We start from the raw sequence: 22,094 nt of genomic DNA, 5'->3' as shown, positions 1-22,094 counted from the left end.
CTATTCCAGATAGCGTCGTCCAAAGAACGAGGGTAAGCACGACGTAAAAAAAAAGGTGCAACACGAGGATTTCCGAGCAGGTCACCCATCCTAGTACTACTTTCGCCCAAGCACGCTTAACTACGGAGTTCTGGTGGGATCCGGTGCGTTAGTGCTGGTATGATCACACCTATTAAAGTATGTGCACACAATCATCATAAGCATGTATCGCGAGAAAGGGTATGTCAAGCTGTGAAGTGCTGCGGGCCCTGCAGGAGCCTACCGAAAGTCAGGTCAATAAGTCTCACTTTAGCTAACTGATTCGAGATAGCGTCATTTAAAGAACGAGGGTAAGCACGACGTAAAGAAAAAAAAGGTGCAACACGAGTTCTTCCCAGGAGGTCACCCATCCTAGTACCGCTCCCGCCCACGCACTCTTAATTACGGAGTTCTGATGGGATCCGGTGCATTAGTGTTATTATGATTGCGCCTACTAAAGTATGCGCACACAATTATCATAAGCATGTGTCGCGACATAGGGTAAGTGTAGTTGGGAAGCCCTGCTGGGTCCGTGGGAGCCTGTCGAGAATCAGTTCATTAAGGCTTGCTTTAGGTAAAATATTCGAGTTAGCGTCATTTAAAGAACGAGGGTAAGCATGACGGAAAAAAAATAAATAAAGAGGTGCAACACGAGGACTTCCTAGGAGGTCACCAATCTTAGTACTACTCTCGTCCAAGGATGCTTAACTGCGGCGTTCTGATTGGATCCGGTGCATTAGTGCTGGTATGATCACACCTATTAAAGTATGTGCACACAATTATCATAAGCATGTATCGCGACGTAGGGTAAGTCGAGCGGCGAAGCCGTGCAGGGCCCGTGGGAGCTTGCCGAAAATCAGTTCATTAAGGCTCGCTATATCTACACTATTCAAGATAGCGTCGTTTAAAGAATGGGGGTATGCACACGTAAAAAAAAGGTACAACACGAAGATTTCCCAGGAGGTCACCCATCCTAGTACTACTCTAGCCCAAGCATGCTTAACTACGGAGTTCTGGTTGGATCCGGTGCATTAGTGTTGGAATGATCACACCTATTAAAGTATATGCACACAAATATCATAAGCATGTATCGGTACATAGGGTAAGTCGAGTTGCGAAACCCTACGGGCCCCGTAGGAGCCTGCCAAAAGTCAGGTCATTAAGGCTCGCTTTAGCTAAACTATTCAAGATAGTGTCGTTTAAAAAATGAGGGTAAGTACGACGTTAAAAAAAAAGAGGTGCAACACGAGGACTTCCCAGGAGGTCACCCATCATAGTACCACTCTCGCTCAAGCACGCTTAACTGCGGAGTTCTCATGGGATCCGGTGCATTAGTGCTGGTATGATCGCACCTATTAAAGTATTTGAACACAATTATCATAAGCATGTATCGCGACGAAGGGTAAGTCGAGCTACGAAGCCCTGAAGGGCCCGTGGGAGCTTGCCGAAAATCAGTTCATTAAGGCTCACTATAGCTAAACTATTCGAGATAACATCGTTTAAAGAACGAGGGTAAGCACGACGTCAAAAAAAAAGAGGTGCAACACGAGGACTTCCATGGAGGTAACCCATCCTAGTACTACTCTCGCCTAAGCACGTTTAACTACGGAGTTCTAGTGGGATCCGGTGCATTAGTGCTGGTATGATCACACCAATTAATGTATGTGCACAAAATTATCATAAGCATGTATCGCTACATAGGGTAAGTCGAGCTGCGAAGCCCTGCGGGCGTCGTAGGACCCTACTGAAAGTCAGGTCATTAAGGCTTGCTTTAGCTAAACTATTCGGGATAGCGACGTTAAATGAACGAGGGTAAGCACGACGTAAAAAAAAAGAGGTGCAACACGAGGACTTCCCAGGAGGTCACCAATCTTAGTACTACTCTCGCCCAGGCACGCTTAACAACGGTGTTCTGATTGGATCCGGTGCATTAGTGCTGGTATGATCGCATCTATTAAAGTATGCGCACACAATTATCATAAAAATGTCTCGCGACGTAGGGTAAGTCGAGCTGCAAAGTCCTGCAGGGCCCGTGGGAGCTTGGCAAAAATCAGTTCATTAAGGCTCACTATAGCTAAACTATTAGAGATAGCATCGTTTAAAGAACGAGGGTAAGCACGACGTAAAAAAAAGGGCACAACACGAAGACTTCCCAAGGGGTCACCCATCCTAGTACTACTCTAGCCCAAGCACGCTTAACTATGGAGTTCTGGTGGAATCCGGTGCATAAGTGCTGGTATGATCACACCTATTAAAGTATGTGCATACAATTATCATAAGCATGTATCGCGACGTAGGGTAAGTCGAGCGGCGAAGCCGCGCAGGGCCCGTGGGAGCTTGCCGAAAATCAGTTCATTAAGGCTCGCTATAGCTAAACTATTAGAGATAGCGTCGTTTAAAGAATGAGGGTAAGCACGACATAAAAAAAAAGGTACAACACGAGGACTTCCCTGGAGGTAACCCATCCTAGTACTACTCTCGCCTAAGCACGTTTAACTACGGAGTTCTGTTGGGATTCGGTGCATTAGTGCTAGTATGATCACACCAATTAATGTATGTCCACACAATTATCATAAGTATGTCTCGCTACATAGGTTAAGTCGAGCTGCGAAGCCCTGCGGGCCTCGTAGGACCCTACCGAAAGTCAGGTCACTAAGGGTCGCTTTAGCTAAACGATTCGGGATAGCGCCGTTAAAAGAACAAGGGTAAGCACGACGTAAAAAAAAAGAGGTGCAACACGAGGACTTCCTAGGAGGTCACCAATCTTAGTACCACCTCTCACCCAAGCACGCTTAACTGCGGCGTTCTGATTGGATCCGGTGCATTAGTGCTGGTATGATCGCATCTATTAAAGTATGTGCACACAATTATCATAAGAATGTCTCGCGACGTAGGGTAAGTCGAACTGCAAAGCCCTGCAGGGCCCGTGGGAGCTTGGCAAAAATCAGTTCATTAAGGCTCACGATAGCTAAACTATTAGAGATAGCAACGTTTAAAGAACGAGGATAAGCACGACGTAAAAAGAAAGGTACAACACGAAGACTTCCCAGGGGGTCACCCATCCTAGTACTACTCTAGCCCAAGCACGCTTAACTACGGAGTTCTGGTGGAATCCGGTGCATAAGTGCTGGTTTGATCACACCTATTAAAGTATGTGCAGACAATTATCGTTAGCATGTATCGCGACGTAGGGTAAGTCGAGCGGCGAAGCCATGCAGAGCCCGTGGGAGCTTGCCGAAAATCAGTTCATTAAGGCTCGCTATAGCTAAACTATTAGAGATAGCGTCTTTCAAAGAACGAGGGTAAGCACGACGTAAAAAAAAAAAAGGTACAACACGAGGACTTCCCTGGTGGTAACCCATCCTAGTACTACTCTCGCCTAAGCACGTTTGACTACGGAGTTCTGTTGAGATTCGGTGCATTAGTGCTGGTATGATCACACCAATTAATGTATTTGCACACAATTATCATAAGTATGTATCGCTACATAGGGTAAGTCGAGCTGCGAAGCCCTGCGGGCCTCGTAGGACCCTGCCGAAAGTCAGGTCATTAAGGCTCGGTTTAGTTAAACTATTCGGGATAGCGTTGTTAAAAGAACGAGAGTAAGCACGACGTAAAAAAAAAGAGGTACAACACTGATGAGCGGATAATTTATACGTTTTGTGGCATTGTTTTTAGTATGTTTTTAGTAGGATCTAGTTACTTTTAGGGATGTTTTCATTAGTTTTTATGTTAAATTCACATTTCTGGACTTTACTATGAGTTTGTGTGTTTTTCTGTGATTTCAGGTATTTTCTGGCTGAAATTGAGGGACTTGAGCAAAAATCAGATTCAAAGGTAGAAGAAGGACTTCTGATGCTGTTGGATTCTGACCTCTCTACACTCAAAGTGGATTTTCTAGAGCTACAAAACTCCAAATGGCATGCTCTCAACGGCGTTGGAAAGTAGATATCCAGGGCTTTCCAGCAATATATAATAGTTCATACTTTGCCTGAGTTTAGACGACGCAAAAGGGCGTTGAACGCCAGTTCTATGCTGCAGTCTGGAGTTAAACGCCAGAAACACGTCACAAACTAGAGTTGAACGCCAGAAACACGTTACAAACTGGCGTTCAACTCCAAGAATGACCTCTCCACGTGTAAACTTCAAGCTCAGCCCAAGCACACACCAAGTGGGCCCCGGAAGTGGATTTCTACATCATTTACTTACTTCTGTAAACCCTAGTAACTAGTTTAGTATAAATAAGACTTTTTACTATTGTATTAGACATCTTATGATTTTTAGTTCAACTTTGGATCATATTGATCACGTTTGGGGGCTGGCCATTCGGCCATGCCTGGACCTTATCACTTATGTATTTTCAATGGTAGAGTTTCTACACACCATAGATTAAGGTGTGGAGCTCTGCTGTTCCTCACGAATTAATGCAAAGTACTACTGTTTCTCTATTCAATTAAACTTATTCCGCTTCTAAGATATTCATTCGCAATTCAATATGAATGTGATGAACGTGACAATCATCATCATTCCCATACGAACGCGTGCCTGACAACCACTTCCGTTCCACCTTAGATTGGATGATTATCTCTTGGATCTCTTAATCAGAATCTTCGTGGTATAAGCTAGATTGATGGCGGCATTCATGAGAATCCGAAAAGTCTAAACCTTGTCTGTGGTATTCCGAGTAGGATTCTGTGGTATTCCGAGTGCTGGGCGTAGTGACAGATGCAAAAGGATAGTAAATCCTATTCCAGTATGATCGAGAACCTCCAGATGATTAGCCATGCAGTGACAGCGCATCAGACCATTTTCACAGAGAGGATGAGATGTAGCCATTGACGATGGTGATGCCCTTACATAAAGTTTGCCACGGAAAGGAGTAGGAAGGATTGGATGAAGACAGCAGGAAAGCAGAGGTTCAGAGGAACGAAAGCATCTCTATACACTTATCTGAAATTCTCACCAATGAATTACATAAGTATTTCTATCTTTATTTTCTATTTATTTATTATTACTATTCGAAAACTCCATAACCATTTGATATCCGCCTGACTGAGATTTACAAGATGACCATAGCTTGCTTCATACCAACAATCTCCGTGGGATCGACCCTTACTCACGTAAGGTTTTATTACTTGGACGACCCAGTGCTCTTGCTGGTTAGTTGTGTGAAGTTGTGAAGTTATGTTTGGAGCATGGTATTGTGCACCAGTTATTGGCGCCATGCCAGGGTGAGAACGAACAACAAATTTTACAACCTCAGAGTAACAATTTCGCATACCAAGTTTTTGGCGCCGTTGCCGGGGATTGTTCGAGTTTGGACAACTGACGGTCCATCTTGTTGCTCAAATTAGGTAATTTTCTGTTTGTTTTATTTTTAAAAGTTTTTCAAAAAAAAATTTCTTTCAAAAATTTCTCATCTATTTTCAAAAATTATTCTAAATTTTTAAGAATGAATTCTAGTGTTTCATGAAGCATGTTGAAGCCTGGCTGGCTGTAAAGCCATGTCTAATTCTTTTGGATAGTGGCTTCCAACCATCAGCATAGAGGCAAGTTAATTGGAATATCAGCTGTTGCATGCCTGATTTATATCCTAAAGCTGGCTGGCTATTAAGCCATGCATAACCCTCAGATTGGAGCTTTAGACTAAGAGTACAAGATTCCTGGAATTCATATTAAAAATTTTGGAATCCTTATTTTTCTTTTTCACACTAATTTTCGAAAAAAAATCCAAAAAAATCATAAAATCATAAAAATCAAAAATATTTTGTGTTTCTTGTTTGAGTCTTGAGTCAATTGTAAGTTTGGTGTCAATTGCATCTCCATTTGCACTTTTTTAAAAAAATGCATTCATGCATTGCATTCTTCATGATCTTCAAGTTGTTCTTGATAAACCTTCTTGATTGATCTTCATATTGTCTTGTTTTGTGTTGTATGGTGTTTTTCATATGCATTCTTGAATTCTTAGTGTCTAAGCATTAAGGATTTCTAAGTTTGGTGTCTTGCATGTTTTCTTTGCATCAAAAATTTTTCAAAAATATGTTCTTGGTGTTCATCTTGACATTCAAAGTGTTCTTGGTGTTCACCTTGACATTCATAGTGTTCTTCCATTCATCAGATGTTTTGATAAAAAATTCTCATGCATTGAGTCTTTTTCATGTTTTTCTCTTTCTTCATTAAAAATTCAAAAATAAAAAAAAATATCTTTCCCTTTTTCACTCATAAATTTTGAAAATTTGGATTGACTTTTTCAAAAATTTTTAAAATCTAGTTGTTTTTATGAGTCAAATCAAATTTTCAATTTAAAAATCTTATCTTTTTCAAAAATCAAATCTTTTTCATTTCTCTTATTTATTTTTGAAAATTTAAAAAATATTTTTTTCAAAAATCTTTTTCTTAATTTTATATCATATTTTCGAAAATATCATCAACAATTAATGTTTTGATTCAAAAAAATTTCAAGTTTGTTACTTGCTTGTTAAGAAAGATTCAAACTTTAAGTTCTAGAATCATATCTTGTGATTTCTTGTGAATCAAGTCATTAATTGTGATTTTAAAAATCAAATCTTTTTCAAAAATAATTTTAATCATATCTTTTCAGAAATATATTTTTATCTTATCTCTTTCAAAATCATATCTCTTCATATCATATCTTTTTTAAAAATTTGATTTTAAAATATCTTTTCTAACTTCTTATCTTCTTATCTTTTCAAAATTGATTTTCAAATCTTTTTCAACTAACTAATTGACTTTTTGTTTGTTTCTTATCTTTTTCAAAACTACCTAACTAACTCTCTCTCTCTCTAATTTTTGAAAATCTCTTCCCTCTTTTTTCAAAAATTCTTTTTAATTAACTAATTGTTTCAATTTTTAATTTTAATTTGCTTTCATTCCTAATTTTCGAAAATCACTAACCCCTTTTCAAAATTTTATTTTCGAAAATCCTCTTTCTCTCTCATCGCCTTCTATTTATTTATTAATCTACTAACACTTCATCTCACCCAAATTCGAACCCCCTCTTCCATCTGTGTTCGGATTTTCTCTTCTTTCCTTCTTTACATTACATTCTTTTCTTCTTTTACTCACACAGGGGAACCTCTATACCTGGGTAAAAAGGATCCCTATTATTATTATTTTTCTGTTCCCTCTTTTTCATATGAGCAGGAGCAAGGATAAGAACATTCTTGTTGAAGCAGACCCTGAACCTGAAAGGACTCTGAAGAGGAAACTAAGAGAAGCTAAAATACAACAATCCAGAGATAACCTTAAAGAAATTTTCGAACAGGAAGAGGAGATGGCAGCCGAAAATAATAATAATGCAAGGAGGATGCTTGGTGACTTTATTGCACCTAATTCCAATTTACATGGAAGAAGCATCTCCATCCCCACCATTGGAGCAAACAATTTTGAGCTGAAACCTCAATTAGTTTCTCTGATGCAGCAGAACTGCAAGTTCCATGGACTTCCATCTGAAGATCCTTTTCAGTTCTTAACTAAATTTTTGCAGATCTGTGATACTGTTGAGACTAATGGAGTAGATCCTGAAGTCTACAGGCTCATGCTTTTCCCTTTTGCTGTAAGAGACAGAGCTAGAGTGTGGTTGGACTCTCAACCCAAAGATAGCCTGAACTCTTGGGATAAGCTGGTCACGGCTTTCTTAGCCAAGTTCTTTCCTCCTCAAAAGCTGAACAAGCTTAGAGTGGATGTTCAAACCTTCAGATAGAAGGAAGGTGAATCCCTCTACGAAGCTTGGGAGAGATACAAGTAACTAACTAAAAAGTGTCCTTCTGACATGCTTTCAGAATGGACCATCCTGGATATATTCTATGATAGTCTGTCTGAATTAGCTAAGATGTCATTGGATACTTCTGCAGGTGGATCCATTCACCTAAAGAAAATGCCTGCAGAAGCTTAAGAACTCATTGACATGGTTGCTAACAACTAGTTTATGTACACTTCTGAGAGGAATCCTGTGAGTAATGGGACGCCTCAGAAGAAAGGAGTTCTTGAAATTGATACTCTGAATGTCATATTGGCCCAGAATAAAATATTGACTCAGCAAGTCAATATGATTTCTCAGAGTCTGAATGGAATGCAAGCTACATCCAACAGTACTCAAGAGGCATCTTCTGAAGAAGAAGCTTATGATCCTGAAAACCCTGCAATAGCAGAGGTAAATTATATGGGTGAACCTCATGGAAGCACCTATAACCACTCATGGAGAAATCACCCAAATCTCTCATGGAAGGATCAACAAAAGCCTCAACAAGGCTTTAATAATGGTGGAAAAAACAGATTTAACAATAGTAAACCATTTCCATCATCCATTCAACAACAGACAGAGAACTCTGAGCAAAATACCTCTAATTTAGCAAACTTAGTCTCTGATCTATCTAAGGCCACTGTAAGTTTCATGAATGAAACAAGGTCCTCCATTAGAAATTTGGAAGCACAAGTGGGCCAGCTGAGTAAAAAGATCACTGATACCCCTCCTAGTACCCTCCCAAGCAATACAGAAGAAATTCCAAAAGGAGAGTGCAAGGCCATTGATATAACCATCATGGCCGAACCTACAGGAGAGGAAAAGGACGTGAATCCCAATGAGGAAGACCTCCTGGGACGTCCAGTGATCAATAAGGAGTTCCCCTCTGAGGAACCAAAGGAATCTGAGGCTCATCTAGGGACCATAGAGATTCCATTGAACCTCCTTATGCCCTTCATGAGTTCTAATAAGTATTCTTCTTCTGAAGAGAATGAGGATGTCACTGAAGAACAAGTTGCCAAGTTCCTTGGTGCAATCATGAAGCTGAATGCCAATTTATTTGGTAATGAGACTTGGGGAGATGAACCTCCTCTGTTCACCAATGAACTAAATGCATTGGATCAACTGAGATTGCCTCAGAAGAAACAGGATCCTGGAAAGTTCCTAATACCTTGTACCATAGGCACCATGACCTTTGAGAAGGCTCTATGTGATCTTGGGTCAGGAATAAACCTCATGCCACTCTCTGTAATAGAGAAACTGGGAATCTTTGAGGTACAAACTGCTAAAATCTCATTAGAGATGGCAGACAATTTCAGAAAACAGGCTTATGGACAAGTAGAGGACATATTAGTAAAGGTTAAAGGCCTTTACATCCCTACTGATTTCATAATCCTAGATACTGGGAAGGATGAGGATGAATCCATCATCCTTGGAAGACCCTTCCTAGCCACAGCAAGAGCTGTGATTAATGTTAACAGAGGTGAACTAGTCCTTCAATTGAATGAGGACTCCCTTGAGTTTAAAACTCAAGGACATCCTTCTGTAAACATGGAAAAGAGGCACAGTAAGCTTCTCTCAAAACAGAGTCAACCAGAGCCCCCACAGTCAAACTCTAAGTTTAGTGTTGGGAGGCCACAACCAAACTCTAAGTTTGGTGTTGAACTCCCATATCCAAACTCTAAGTTTGGTGTTGGGAAGTCTCAACAATGCTCTGAACATCTGTGAGGCTCCATGAGAGCCCACTGTCAAGCTATTGACATTAAAGAAGTGCTTGTTGGGAGGCAACCCAATTTTTATTTATCTAATTTTAATTTATTTTTATTGTTATTTCATATTTTATTAGGTTCATGATCATGTGAAGTCACAAAATAAATATAAAAATTGAAAACGAAATCAAAAACAGCAGAAGAAAAATCACACCCTGGAGGAGGATCTTACTGGCGTTTAAACGCCAGTAAGGAGCATCTGGCTGGCGTTCAATGCCAGAACAGAGCATGGATCTGGCGTTGAACGCCAGAAACAAGCAGCATCCTGGTGTTCAGACGCCAGAAATGCACACTGAGGAAGAGCTGGCGCTGAACGCCAGAAACAAGCATCTGGCTGGCGTTCAACGCCAGAAACATGCTGCATCTGGGCGCTGAACGCCCAGAACAAGCATCAGTTCGGCGTTTAAACGCCAAAATTGCATGCAAAGGTATTTTACATGCCTAATTGGTGCAGGAATGCAATTCCTTGACACCTCAGGATCCGTGGACCCCACAAGATCCCCACATACATCCACTCACCTTACCTCCCACTACAAGAAAAATACCCATTCAGCCACACTTTTTTTAAACTACATTTGAAAAGTAGGAATAGGCTACGCTTTTCTCCATGTTTCCTTTTTGTGGGAGAATAGGAATCACATTTGTGGCATCACTTGAAAAGCGATGCCTTAGATATTATAAAGATCACTTATAAAGCGTAGCCTTAACTTAAGAGTTATGGGTTCACTTTTTACACCAAAGAAAACACTTTTAAAGTGTAGCCTATTTATCATATTTCAGGTGCATTTTAAAAGTGTTGCCTAATGTATTTCAAGTCAAATATGTCAACACTTAGTAAATTTTTTTCACAATATTTCACCAAATATATATACAAGCACGCGTACAGTAGACACTTAGGCAAATAAAAACAAAATAACACACTTAGGCAAATAAAAACAAAAATAACATGGCCATAGACACTTAGGCAAATAAAAACAAAATAATTAACATGGCCACTGAACTCGCGATCCCTAGCTAGCTAATCACACTCCCTTCATCGCCCCCAAATTAGAGAAGACCACTGACGGCGTCAACCCTCACGGCGTCACCGCTCACGGCGTCACCGCTCACGGCGTCAACATCTCCACCACTCACTCATCTTCATCACTCACCTCTCACCACGCCGCCACTCGTTTTCATCACCGGTTCTCGTCGCTGCGCGCTGACATCAGGAAGATCGACTGTGCGCTCGACTAAAAGCTTCTCTTTATTCGCTCACCGTCGTGAAGAAAGGTATGTATCACCTTCATTTGGTTTCTAAAATCTGAGAGGGTAGGGTTCTGATTTTTGGGTTGCAATTTGGGGGTTTGGTACATTTTCCTTTGAATTCGTGAATTGATGAACATGCATGCTAATCTTGCGGCGCAGGAGAACTCAGAATTTGCTGGTTTCATTCCGTTATTGCTGCGGCGCAGCAGAACTCGTGAATTTGGGATTGTTGCGGCGCAGGATATCGAACTCGTGAATTTGGGATTGGGGTTTCATTCCGTTTACGCAGGTACTGTATAGGCTAAAGAAAAATAGCAAACATTTTTGCACCCCAATTTGATGAAGAACGAATGATTGTAGGATCAATTTGTGGTCAAATGCTATAAATTAGTAGTAATCCATGAAAGAGTTCCCAAACTGTGAAATACACTTGTGAAAGTTGATTATATGTCTTAATTCTGGGTTTGATTCTCATAATTGTCTTTCGCTTGTTGCTTATCGTTCTCTACTCTTATAGAATTCTGCTCCACATTGATGAAACAAAAATGTTTTCCTAGTTCAAAAGTTTCCTGCGCAATCAGTGTTAGTGTTTCGTATTTTTAACACACGATTTCTTAGTATATTTTGTGTTCATTGCTTCTTGATCGAAGTACATTTCATGACTTGGCGATTGCCATTGAGGGAAAAATTGCTTCCCTGGTTCAAATTTTTTTTGTGCAATCAGTATTAGTGTTATGTTCTTAACACGGGTTTTCTTATTATTAAATACGTCCAATTTGTGTGGAACTCTTGCTTGATTGAAGTGCATTTGATGACTTGGTGACTTGCTTTAGTTGAACTCTGGAAAAGTTATCGCTGTTGGCCCCGGTCTTCGTGGCAAGGACGGGAACCTAAACCTCTTGGTTCAGTTATTATTGTCTATTATGAATGGATTTTGAGTGAAAAGCTTTGTTGTATATGATGATTGATGAAGAAGCTTCCCTTTCCATCCACAATTACTTGTTCTATTAGGAATACACAAGCTCAATTACATTCCAGCATTTCCTTTTTATTTTTTCCCTCTGATTTCTCCAATTCAAATCAATTTGCACTTTTTAAAACTTGAATAATTAAAATCCTGTGTGTAGAGCAGTGTCAAAATTCGGAAATAGATTTTATATATAATAGATTTTGATATGTCAAAGTAGTGGAGTTAGCTGTGTTAGCTTTTTGGGAAGTTTGAAGTTAGAGCCGTAATGGCACTTAAAAGGCATATCTAGTTCTAAAAGACATGCAAACTTTTAACTAATTAAAAGGAAACTGTGATTTTTTAGAGATCTATTGTCATAAAAATAAAATTTGAGTTTCGTAATTTAATTGATTTGTAGTGTTTTCTGGGGTTTTGGTTGGACAACGACATTTTTTCTATTGATTCTATACTATTATGTTGAGTTTCTTGTAAAAGATGAATTCATCTTTTTTATTGAGTTGTTCAAGAGTTGCATCATTTTAGGATCTCAAATAAGTTTTTACAGGCGTAAAATGTTGATGTTAACTTGTCTCTTCTCTCAATAATAGTGAGTATAGTAAAGATAAATAATTGTGACGGCAGTTTTTTTTTTTTATATAACAATTTCGTCGGTTTTTGTTGTGTAATTAAGTCTGACGATTGCTCTTGAAAAAAATATTGTTTTAGCTCTCTCTTTATTTGGAATATTTTGCGTTCTGAATTTTTTTCTTAAAAAAATGGTTTTTGTTTAGAAGTGTGGTTATAAGATAGTTGATATTAAAATTGATTCTATGAATACTTTCTTGTTGCTTTAATTTGATTCCTAACAACTGTCTTGTGTTGATAGTAATTTACTTGAAAATTAGAAAATTATTGTGTCTTAATTGAGAAGTTCAATTTAATCTTATTCAAAGAGAAGTTAAATGTTGTAGCTAATTTGTTAACTTAAAAATGATCTAAAAATTATAAATAGAGAGGAGGGAGACAAGAAGTGAGAATATAGAATGATTAGGGGAGCTAATGAGAACTATGGGCTCTTATCCCTGAAGGTGGACCCTCACAGATAAAGCACCCACTTATTTCCTCTGCAATTGGTTGTCTTCTCAGTATCATAACATCAACTTACTATATAGATAAGATAAGAAAATAGTTTTTAGTTTGATTGAGATTGTTCAATATTCCAAGCAAACTGAATATACTCTTTAATAAGAAATTTGAAGCGTAGCAGTGAGCAGTGAAATCTAAACTGAAATCACAGATATTGATATTGTTAGGGATAAGTACTAACTTGCCTTGTTTTGAGGGCATCAGTGGCACAGATCAATAATAAAAAAGCCGCCTCAGAGAAATCTCATGAATTTTGGTCCCTTTTAAGTGGTAGTTTTGTTTGTTTATTACTTTTGAGAATAACTTTGATTAGAAAACATAATAGTAGTAAGTAGTAACAGAGCAGAGCAACACATGGAGGCAAAATTTTGGTAGCATTTATTAAGGTAATGGTAATAATGTGTTAATATATCAGTCTTCACGTTATTATCATACTCTATCACTTGATAATAATTCACATCACTCACTGTCTCACTCTGCCCACCTCCATCTATTTTCATAACTTTACTTTTATTTTTTAAAGTTAAAACTTCCAAGGTTATATTATATCACAGGATCTGCTCCGCAACAACTTCAAATCCGTGACTTATTGAGATTTATGATAATATTTTTATTCTTAATTATAAGTTGTTTAATAGTCAAACTGGTCCATGTGAAAAGATTTACGTTAAAGCATCCTGATTCTTTTCACTATTCTCTAAATGTATTTCATTGTCTGCTGCTGCATGGATGACCCATGTGGTTTGCATGAATGGCTGCCAAGTTCATGGCTTACTAGTTACCAGGATAATATTTTGATTAGCTCATGACTTACCATTAAATCGTCTCACTTCTACTGACCTGAATTGAGTTTTGAGAAGCAATATTGCTTCTTTTTATTTTTAGTTACTCAGTTACTCATGCTTTGGATTTGAATTTTGGGCTGTTATCAGATTGCTTTTATTTTCCAAATAAGTTACCGACCTGAATTGAGTTTTTTTATTTTTTTCCCCTTACATTTTAATTATATCAGTTTAGAATTTATGAAAATAAATCAAGAGTAAATAATATCATAGTCTAATCTCTTAGAATTTTACTTGGTAACAAATAGATTGAAGTTTTTGGTTAAAGCTCCCAAGTGGATTTTGTCAAAACATTGATCGTGTCATGGCAAGGTACAATGCATACTTTTTTTTTTCACTTTATTATTATGCTATTAATTCATGTGTAGCTCCACTTTGATTGCTTTATTAGTTATGAAGTTGCAATTTAACTTATTATTTATGTACTATAAATTCTTTGTTTTCCTTAATTTGTTTTGCTTCAGCGAGTTTCTAGTAAAATATTTAGAGAATTACTTCTAAAGATTAGGAACTATTTCCTAACCTAACTACAAGGCTATGAAGTCCGTCTCATAGCCCATGCCCCTTATATTTCATAACACCCTTCCTCCTCTACTCTTGTTATCTTCACTTTGCGACCCCTTATAATTTTTTCTCCAAAAAAATTTAATAATTATTGATTAGGTTTTGTGATATGCCGAAGGATTGGATGGATCTACCGAGGTATAGCGAAGAGTATATCAATGGTGTTATTAGTTTCTTAGAGTTTGCATACTCTGAGGGAGAGCCGGACGGATAACAAATTCAATGTCCTTGTAAGAGGTGTTGTAACATTGAGTGGTATAGAAGAGATGTGGTATTTGACCATTTAGTAGCCGACGGATTTGTTAAGGGATATAGAACATGGATTAATCACGGGGAATGGACAATCCCGATGGTGGTTGATGATGACACGGATGATGAAGGTGCACGCGATGACATCGAAGGACTGCTTAATGATGCATTTGGAGATCATGCTGAGGGTGTTACTGTAGGTCCAAATGAAGAGGCTAAAAAGTTTTATAATTTAATAGATGGGGCAAGTCAAGAGTTATACCCGCCTTCAAGAAATTTTCAACATTTTCTTTTACCATCCGCCTGTACTTGTTAAAGTGTTTTCACGGTTGGAGCAATGCCTCCTTCACTTCCCTTCTTGAGCTATTGAAAGAGGCAATGCCTAAAATTAACATACCTCCATCTTTCCATAAGACGAAGGCTATGATAAGAGATTTAGGTCTGGATTATAAAAAAATTGATGCTTGTCCTAATGATTGCCTCCTGTATAGGAAAGAACTAAAGGATGAAACACAATGTCGTGTATGTGGTACATCTCGATATACTGAAAATTCTAGTGATAATAGCGAGAACTAACCTCACAATAAAGGTCGTCCTATTCCTGCAAAGACTCTGAGATACTTTCCTATAATTCCAAGACTTCAGCGATTATTTATGTGCTCAAAAACGGCAGCTAGTCTGAGGTGGCATGATGAGGAGCGCGTTAAAGATGGGACGTTAAAGCATCCTGCTGATGGACTGGCATGGAAGAACTTTGATGAAATGAATGAAGATTTTGCAAAAGAATCACGCAATATTAGACTAGGCTTGTCAAGTGATGGGTTCAACCCATTTCGTAGCATGAATATTTCATGGAGCACGTGGCCCGTAATGCTGATGGTATACAACTTGCCTCCGTGGATGTGCATGAAACCTGAATATTGTATGCTTTCTTTGCTTATTCCTGGGCCACAATCACCTGGCAAAGATATTGACGTGTATCTACAACCATTGATGGAAGACTTGAAGTTGTTTTGGGAAATAGGGGTGGAAACTTATGATGCATCAAAGAATGAGACCTTTCAAATGCGGGCAGCTCTTTTGTGGACAATTAATGATTTTCCTGTGTATGCTATGTTGTCTGGGTGGAGTACAAAGGGAAAATTGGCTTACCCTTGTTGCAACAAAAATACATCTTCTCTACAACTAAAACATAGTCGGAAGACAGTTTATATGGACCATCGTGTCTTTTTACCCATGGATCATCCATGGAGAACCAATACAAGGTCTTTTAATGGGAAGCAAGAATTAAGACCCCCTCCACCTGTTATAGAAGGAACGGAAATTTTTGAGATGCTACAAAATGTTGAGAATGTTTTCGGGAAGAAGCAAAGTACATCAAATAGTTTCCCATGGAATTGGATAAAAAGATCAATTTTCTTTGAATTGCCTTACTGGCACAAGAACCTGCTGCGTCACAACTTAGATGTCATGCACATAGAGAAGAACATACTTGACAGTATAATTGGAACTCTTTTGGATATCCCAGGCAAGACAAAGGATCATCTGAATGCTCGAAGTTTGGGGATCTGGAAAAATCTTCAACCAAAGGAGGTGAATAATGGCAAGAGAACAAAGTTGGCAAAGGCATGCTTTTCTATGACTGCTGCAGAGAAGTCAATTTTTTGTGGTGTTTTGAAGACAACAAAGCTACCTGATGGTAGTGCTTCGAATATATCACGGTGTGTACATCTAGAAGAAAGAAAAATTTCTGGGTATAAGACCCACGATGCTCATTTTTTGCTACACTACTTACTACCAATACTGATTAAAAGCATCCTTCCTGATCACGTGGCCATTCCGTTGATTCGACTAAGTTCCTTTTTTCATCGCATATGCAAAAAGTTAATAACACTGGAAGAGATAGATCGACTAGAGTTAGAGATTGTGGAAACATTATGCCACCTTGAGAGGATCTTTCCCCCTAGTTTTTTTGATATAATGGTTCATCTTCCTATTCATTTAGCAAATGAGGTGAGATTGGGTGGTCCGGTGCAGTTTCGTTGGATGTATCCTCCAGAAAGGTACATGTGTACATTAAAGTCGTATGTACGCAACAAAAGTCGCCCCGAAGGTTCTATTGCAGAGGCATATCTGGCTGAAGAGTGCTTAACTTTCTGCTCAAGATACTTGCATGGAGGTGTGCGAACAAGACTTAATAAGCGACCTCGGAATGATGATGATCCTAATGACGACGAAGTTTTTCCTTCAAAGTTGTTTTCTAACAAAGGTCGTTCGTTAGGCGTGGGAAATGGAGAACCAATTAATCTCGATGACATATCAAGTGCTCAAGCCCATGTATATGTATTATACAATTGTGAAGAAGTCGCAGATTATGTTAGGTAACTTAATATAACTTATGTTTATTCACTAAATCAAGTGCATTTAGATTTTTTCCGATCAAACATAACTATTATTAACTACAGAGAGCATGAGGATGAGGTTAACAATCAGCGGGGAACAAAATGGAGAAAAGCAAAAGTTCACAGTAGAACCTTCTCGCAGTGGTTTGAAACTCGGGCGAGAGATCCAGATGTGCCTGTTTGGCTAAAAGAATTATCTCGAGGTCCAAGCTCTATTGCAAGAAGATTTTCTGGATATATAACTAATGGATATAGGTTTCACACTGTGGAGTGTGAGGCAAGGAGAAAAACACAAAATAGTGGTGTCACATTAACTGCTTTAACTTCAAGCTTTGCAAGTGCTAAAGATAAAAGTCCAATTCAAGACACTGTAGCTTATTATGGCAGGTTATTTGAGATAGTAGAGTTAGATTATTTTGGGCGTTTTAAGGTTGTATTGTTTCGGTGTGAGTGGTATGATGCTGGGAGAGACAAATATGGTCTTACATTTGTTCACTTCAATAAGAAATGCTACCAGAATGAACCTTTCATACTAGCATCTCAAGCACATCAGTGTTTTTATGTGCAAGATCCATATGAACATAACAAACATTATATTATGAAAACTATCCCAAGAGACTTATTTAAAACAAATGACGAATCTGAGTCTGAGGCCAGTCAAACCTTCTATAGTGAACAACACGAGCATATAACAAGTCCTGCCATACCAGCTGATGATGGTGAACTTATTCTGGAGAGGAATGATCTACGACCTACAGTTATTGAAACGGTTCCCCAAGTGACTTCTGCCCAAGAATATGAGGCAGATTTCATTGGAGATTCTGATTCTGATGGGTCAGCCTAAGCAATTTATTGCTTAATATGTACATATGTATAACTAAGTTTTCTTCACCTTTTTATTTGTAAGTCATATTGTTGTTTTAATTTCTCATTTTGTTAGTGTTTCTTATAGGATATGTCACTTTATTGCTTATATTAACTCGAGTTAACTAATTTATTTGTGTAGGAATAAAGAATTTATTGATCTTAAAGCAACATCAAGTAAGAATCTGCTTCGACAATTTGAGGCCAAGAGACAAAGGATTGTAAATGAACGCAAGCAATATGTGATGCAAGGTGCAGCACGTAATGACAAGGAGGAAACTATGCCAAGGTTGGATGTAGTCAAAAGTCAAAAAGAGTTGAGTGCAACCAAAGGAGTGAAGAAGTGTACGTCAAAGAAGCTGGATTTTACTCATTTACAAAGCACACTCAGCACAATCAACAAAAGGATGAATTTCACGCCTGAAACCCTGGAAGTACAGCCAAGCATTCCTGCGCAACAGCCAGAAAATAAAAAAAGAAAGAATCACTTGACTGTGGCTATGGCTGAGAAAAAGAAGCATGAAGTACAACATGAACCGTTAACACAAGGCTTGAACAATTCTAAGCTTACAAAGGTGGGTGCAGATGAACTTAAAAGGAAGCTCGATGCAATTCGTAATATGAATAATAGCATGCCAACAACTGTAAGCCAAGATCGGAGTTGTGCAAATTCTACTCAGCCCACAATCAACCAAAGGCAGCAGCAGATTATTCAAGTCACACATGGTAGAACTCAAAAAAGGCAACATGACACTACTTTGCTGAGTTCAAACACTACCCCACAAGCTGAAGATTTAATGTCGGAGCAAGATGGATCAAGAAAGGAAAAGAGCAAGCAAAGGGTAAAGGCTACAACTATTGATGAATTTTTAAAAGAAAATGGGATAGATGTAGAAATTGACGGACTAAGCTCTGAACTAAGTGATGATGTGGGAGATAGCTTTCCATATGATGAAAATTATTATTCACATGTGATGGAGGACATTGATGATGACGAAGGTAATTTATTTCTATCATTTTTTATATTTTTTTGTAAATCATAATGCTTAATTTTTCAATTGGCATCATAATTACTCCCTAATTTCCCCCCTACTGCATGAAACTAGGAGAGCCAAAGAAGAAGAAAACTCGGGGAAAAACAACTTGCAAAGAGATTTATGCAAGAACTATGGAACAGCGGGAAGAAGTTATTTTTGATATTGGATAGCCAGTAGGACCAACCAATCAAAGTGTGTCTAATTTAACTAGTTTCGTAGGAACAATTGGGAGAAATAAAAGATTTGTGAGTCTTTTGTACACTAGCTGGCATGTTGTAACTCCTAAAGCTAAGAAATTCATGTGGAAATATGTTAATGTAAGACTCTTCTATTATTATTAAATGTTGATTATTTTAAATATAGCAAGGTGCGTATAACACTGTTGATATCATGCAGACCAAGTTTATCCTCCCAGACAGTGGAGAAAAGTGGGTGATCCAAGCAATTCGGGATGCTTGGAAGCGGTTCAAGGGAAAGATTAAGCAGAAGCACTTTGTTCCCTTTGATACCATCGAAGATATGGTGAAAAATCGACCGACACAAGTTCCAGAAAGTCAATTCATAAAATTGATCTATTATTGGAGTCATCCTACAATCCAGGTAAAATAGTTGGTACTTTAATTGCAAATATATTATTGTTTGTTAAGACATAAGCAAAATAATGAAATTTCAATTGATAATGTTGGAATCTGTCCTCTCTCATGCTGTACAAACACATATCCATTCTGATGTAGGTTCTTGAACTGAATTGAATTTTTTTAGGATATATTGCTGCCAGTTCAATTCTGAACTTCTGAATTTCTGTATTTACATTTCTATTTTTGGCTACTTTGTTTGCTGTAATTTAAGTTGCTGCAATTCTATTTTCTATAGTTCTGTTTTGTGCAATTTTGTTTTCTGCAATTCTATTCTGTGCAATTATACCTGCTACTATTCTGGTTGCTGTAATTTTGTTTGCCGAAGCAAAATTTAATTATATTGTTCTCTGTTTCTATATGCTAACCTTTTATTCAATTATAGTCAATAAGTGAAAAAAATAAGAAACATAAAGAACAGCAAAAGTTTCCACATCGCATGGGGCCAATCAATTTCGGAAGAGTACGAGTGGCTCTGGTATACTTATTTCATATTTGTGCTGGGATTTGTTTAGTTAATTTTAGTTATGTTGTTATAGACTTACTTATTTAAGGCTTTATTTTATAGCGCGCGACAAAGGAAACAAATGAGGAACCAAAAAGGTTTGAAATGTTCCTTGCTACTCGAACAAGTCGGAAAAGGAAGGAAGTTGATCAGGAAACACAAGATGCAATTGTATGAGAATTCATTGAATTACTAATGATTATAAATCAAATTTAGGATACGGTAACTAATTCTATGTCAAATGTTTCTTTTAATTAGGATGAATTCCAAAATCGGCAAGCTGCTGGTGAAACAGATGAGGAAGCTTTTGAGTCTTTATTTGGAAAAGAACAACCAGGTCGGGTTAGGTGCTATGGAAGATCTATTACACGACGTGACTTAAAAAAGCATGCAGAAATTTCTGAACTCAAGCAACAACACCAGGAGGAAGTCACATCTTTGAAGGCTGAACTTGGAGACATGAAGGCCAAACAGCAGCACCAAGAGGCTGACCTTCATGGATTGCGAAACATGATTAAGTTACTAGTTCAGCGATCTGAACCTGGAATGAGGCCGGAAGAAATTGAAGCCTTGTTACAAGATGCTCAACACTCTCCAATTGATGCAAATAGCGCTCATGGATCAACACATATTCCAAACATAAATATGGTATGACCAGTTTTTTCTTATTCCCTAATATTTGTTTACATATTGTTAATTGTTAATTAGGATTTTGAGTTTAAAATTTTTATTTGTTAGAACTTAGGAGGATGCCATATTTTTTTAATTTGAACTGAAATTGAAGAAGATGGAAGCTGTGATTTGGTTTTTTTGGTTTTGTTTTTTCATTATGTAATTTTAATATTATTGTTATCAGGGTGAAAGCTGTAATTTTTCTGGTTTTTCTGATTTTTCTGGTTTTGGTTTTCTGATTTTTCTGATTTTAGTTCCCATTTAGTATGAAGTTGTGTTAGTCCATTTTTTAGTTGTCCTTTATGGTGATTTATAGTATCCCCCTGAATGTGATTGTTATTTTAAAGCAAAAGACTTTGGTGATATGAAAATTAGAGTAGTTTCAATTATCTTATGCCTTTCGGATATTGTATGTGTTATTAATCTGTTAACTACTTTTTTCTTCTTGTACTTTTTCAAATTATAATTATTTTTCTATATAATTATGCAGGATAATTCTGAAGATGTGAATGAAGATTGAGATGCTTATCATGATGGTTTATTGACAAAGGTGGAAACTGAAAGATGTATGGTTGATGATGATGTCTTTTATTAGAAGCTAAGATACATTTATATGATATAATATTTTGATTTTTCTTAGTTTATTAGTAGTAAACTCTAAGTGCATTATATGAGTATACTTATTTTAGTTTGAGATGTATGAATGCTCAAAATTATGATCATTCCAATATTTTTGGTTCATTGTATACTTATATTTTGTTTCAGTATAATTTTTATTGTTTAAAGATTATTGTAAGGTATTATTATATATGTATACATTTTTATTTTATAATAATTAACTAATTTAATTAACAATACAGGATTATATATATAATTATATTCTCAAATATTAGAGTTTAGATAAAAAAATTGTTAGAAATTTCTGTTTATATATATATATATATATAAACAGAAATTTTAAAAAAAAATGAGGGACAAAAGGCTACACTTATATAGAGTAGCTATAGGTATACTATTTGCTACTTTTATAAAGTGATGCAGTAGCTCTGAAAAGTGTAGCCTATTCTTTAGTATTATGGTAACCATTAGTGCTGAAAAGCGTAGCCTTAGGTCATGAACAGCATCACTTAAAAAGCGTACCCTATTCTCAAAGGCGAGAAGCGTAGCCTTTGCTACAGAAAAGCGTAGCCTTTTCCTAAGGCATCATTTTTTTTTTGGTTTTGGCTACACTTTTCAAGTGTACTTGAATGGGTGTTTTTCTTGTAGTGTCCTCATAATCCTATATCACCCATTCCCAAGAACCCTTCACCACTCACATCCATTACTCCCCTAAAACCATCATACAAACCACCTACACCCACCTACTCAAATTCAAACCATCAACTCACCTCCATATCTTCTTCTTCTTTTACTATTCTTTCTTCTTTTGCTC

General features: G+C 37.5%; 1 protein-coding gene, 1 non-coding gene and 12 pseudogenes across 2 annotated transcripts; 2 read left to right on the top strand and 12 right to left on the bottom strand.

The window, feature by feature from the left end:
* Positions 1 to 52: 52 nt before the first annotated feature.
* Positions 53 to 171, bottom strand: LOC148556014 (5S ribosomal RNA; annotated as a pseudogene).
* Positions 172 to 352: 181 nt separating this feature from the next.
* On the bottom strand, positions 353 to 471 carry LOC148556013 (5S ribosomal RNA; annotated as a pseudogene).
* A 187-nt stretch (positions 472 to 658) lies between these two features.
* On the bottom strand, positions 659 to 777 carry LOC148556012 (5S ribosomal RNA; annotated as a pseudogene).
* Positions 778 to 953: 176 nt separating this feature from the next.
* On the bottom strand, positions 954 to 1,072 carry LOC148556011 (5S ribosomal RNA; annotated as a pseudogene).
* A 181-nt stretch (positions 1,073 to 1,253) lies between these two features.
* On the bottom strand, positions 1,254 to 1,372 carry LOC148556010 (5S ribosomal RNA). Its single transcript, XR_015891395.1, has one exon. It is a non-coding gene; the product is annotated as a 5S ribosomal RNA (ribosomal RNA).
* Positions 1,373 to 1,553: 181 nt separating this feature from the next.
* LOC148556009 (5S ribosomal RNA) lies at positions 1,554 to 1,672 on the bottom strand (annotated as a pseudogene).
* A 180-nt stretch (positions 1,673 to 1,852) lies between these two features.
* Positions 1,853 to 1,971, bottom strand: LOC148556008 (5S ribosomal RNA; annotated as a pseudogene).
* Positions 1,972 to 2,149: 178 nt separating this feature from the next.
* On the bottom strand, positions 2,150 to 2,268 carry LOC148556007 (5S ribosomal RNA; annotated as a pseudogene).
* Positions 2,269 to 2,446: 178 nt separating this feature from the next.
* LOC148556006 (5S ribosomal RNA) lies at positions 2,447 to 2,565 on the bottom strand (annotated as a pseudogene).
* A 180-nt stretch (positions 2,566 to 2,745) lies between these two features.
* On the bottom strand, positions 2,746 to 2,865 carry LOC148556005 (5S ribosomal RNA; annotated as a pseudogene).
* A 178-nt stretch (positions 2,866 to 3,043) lies between these two features.
* Positions 3,044 to 3,162, bottom strand: LOC148556004 (5S ribosomal RNA; annotated as a pseudogene).
* A 181-nt stretch (positions 3,163 to 3,343) lies between these two features.
* On the bottom strand, positions 3,344 to 3,462 carry LOC148556003 (5S ribosomal RNA; annotated as a pseudogene).
* Positions 3,463 to 13,979: 10,517 nt separating this feature from the next.
* On the top strand, positions 13,980 to 21,403 carry LOC148556001 (uncharacterized). Its single transcript, XM_088491584.1, has 7 exons — positions 13,980 to 14,046; positions 17,956 to 18,812; positions 18,920 to 19,167; positions 19,247 to 19,963; positions 20,054 to 20,161; positions 20,249 to 20,638; positions 21,153 to 21,403. Exons 1-3 carry the CDS (start codon positions 14,039 to 14,041, stop codon positions 19,018 to 19,020), a joined length of 966 nt encoding a protein of 321 aa, XP_088347710.1. The 5' UTR covers positions 13,980 to 14,038; the 3' UTR covers positions 19,021 to 19,167; positions 19,247 to 19,963; positions 20,054 to 20,161; positions 20,249 to 20,638; positions 21,153 to 21,403.
* On the top strand, positions 14,396 to 17,793 carry LOC148556002 (uncharacterized; annotated as a pseudogene).
* Positions 21,404 to 22,094: the final 691 nt, after the last annotated feature.

The sequence above is a fragment of the Arachis ipaensis genome, chromosome B6 (assembly GCF_059453495.1).
Source record: "Arachis ipaensis isolate K30076 ecotype BB chromosome B6, ASM5945349v1, whole genome shotgun sequence".
NCBI lineage: Eukaryota > Viridiplantae > Streptophyta > Magnoliopsida > Fabales > Fabaceae > Arachis > Arachis ipaensis.
The sequence above is the reverse complement of the archived record's forward strand: the minus strand, read 5'-3'. Positions and strand labels throughout refer to the sequence as shown.

What these genes read in the sequence shown, in the direction of transcription:
- LOC148556001 (XM_088491584.1), top strand. An exon ending in GGACATTGATGATGACGAAG is followed by an intron (nt 18,813 to 18,919) that starts GTAATTTATTTC and finishes GCATGAAACTAG; the next exon opens with GAGAGCCAAAGAAGAAGAAA.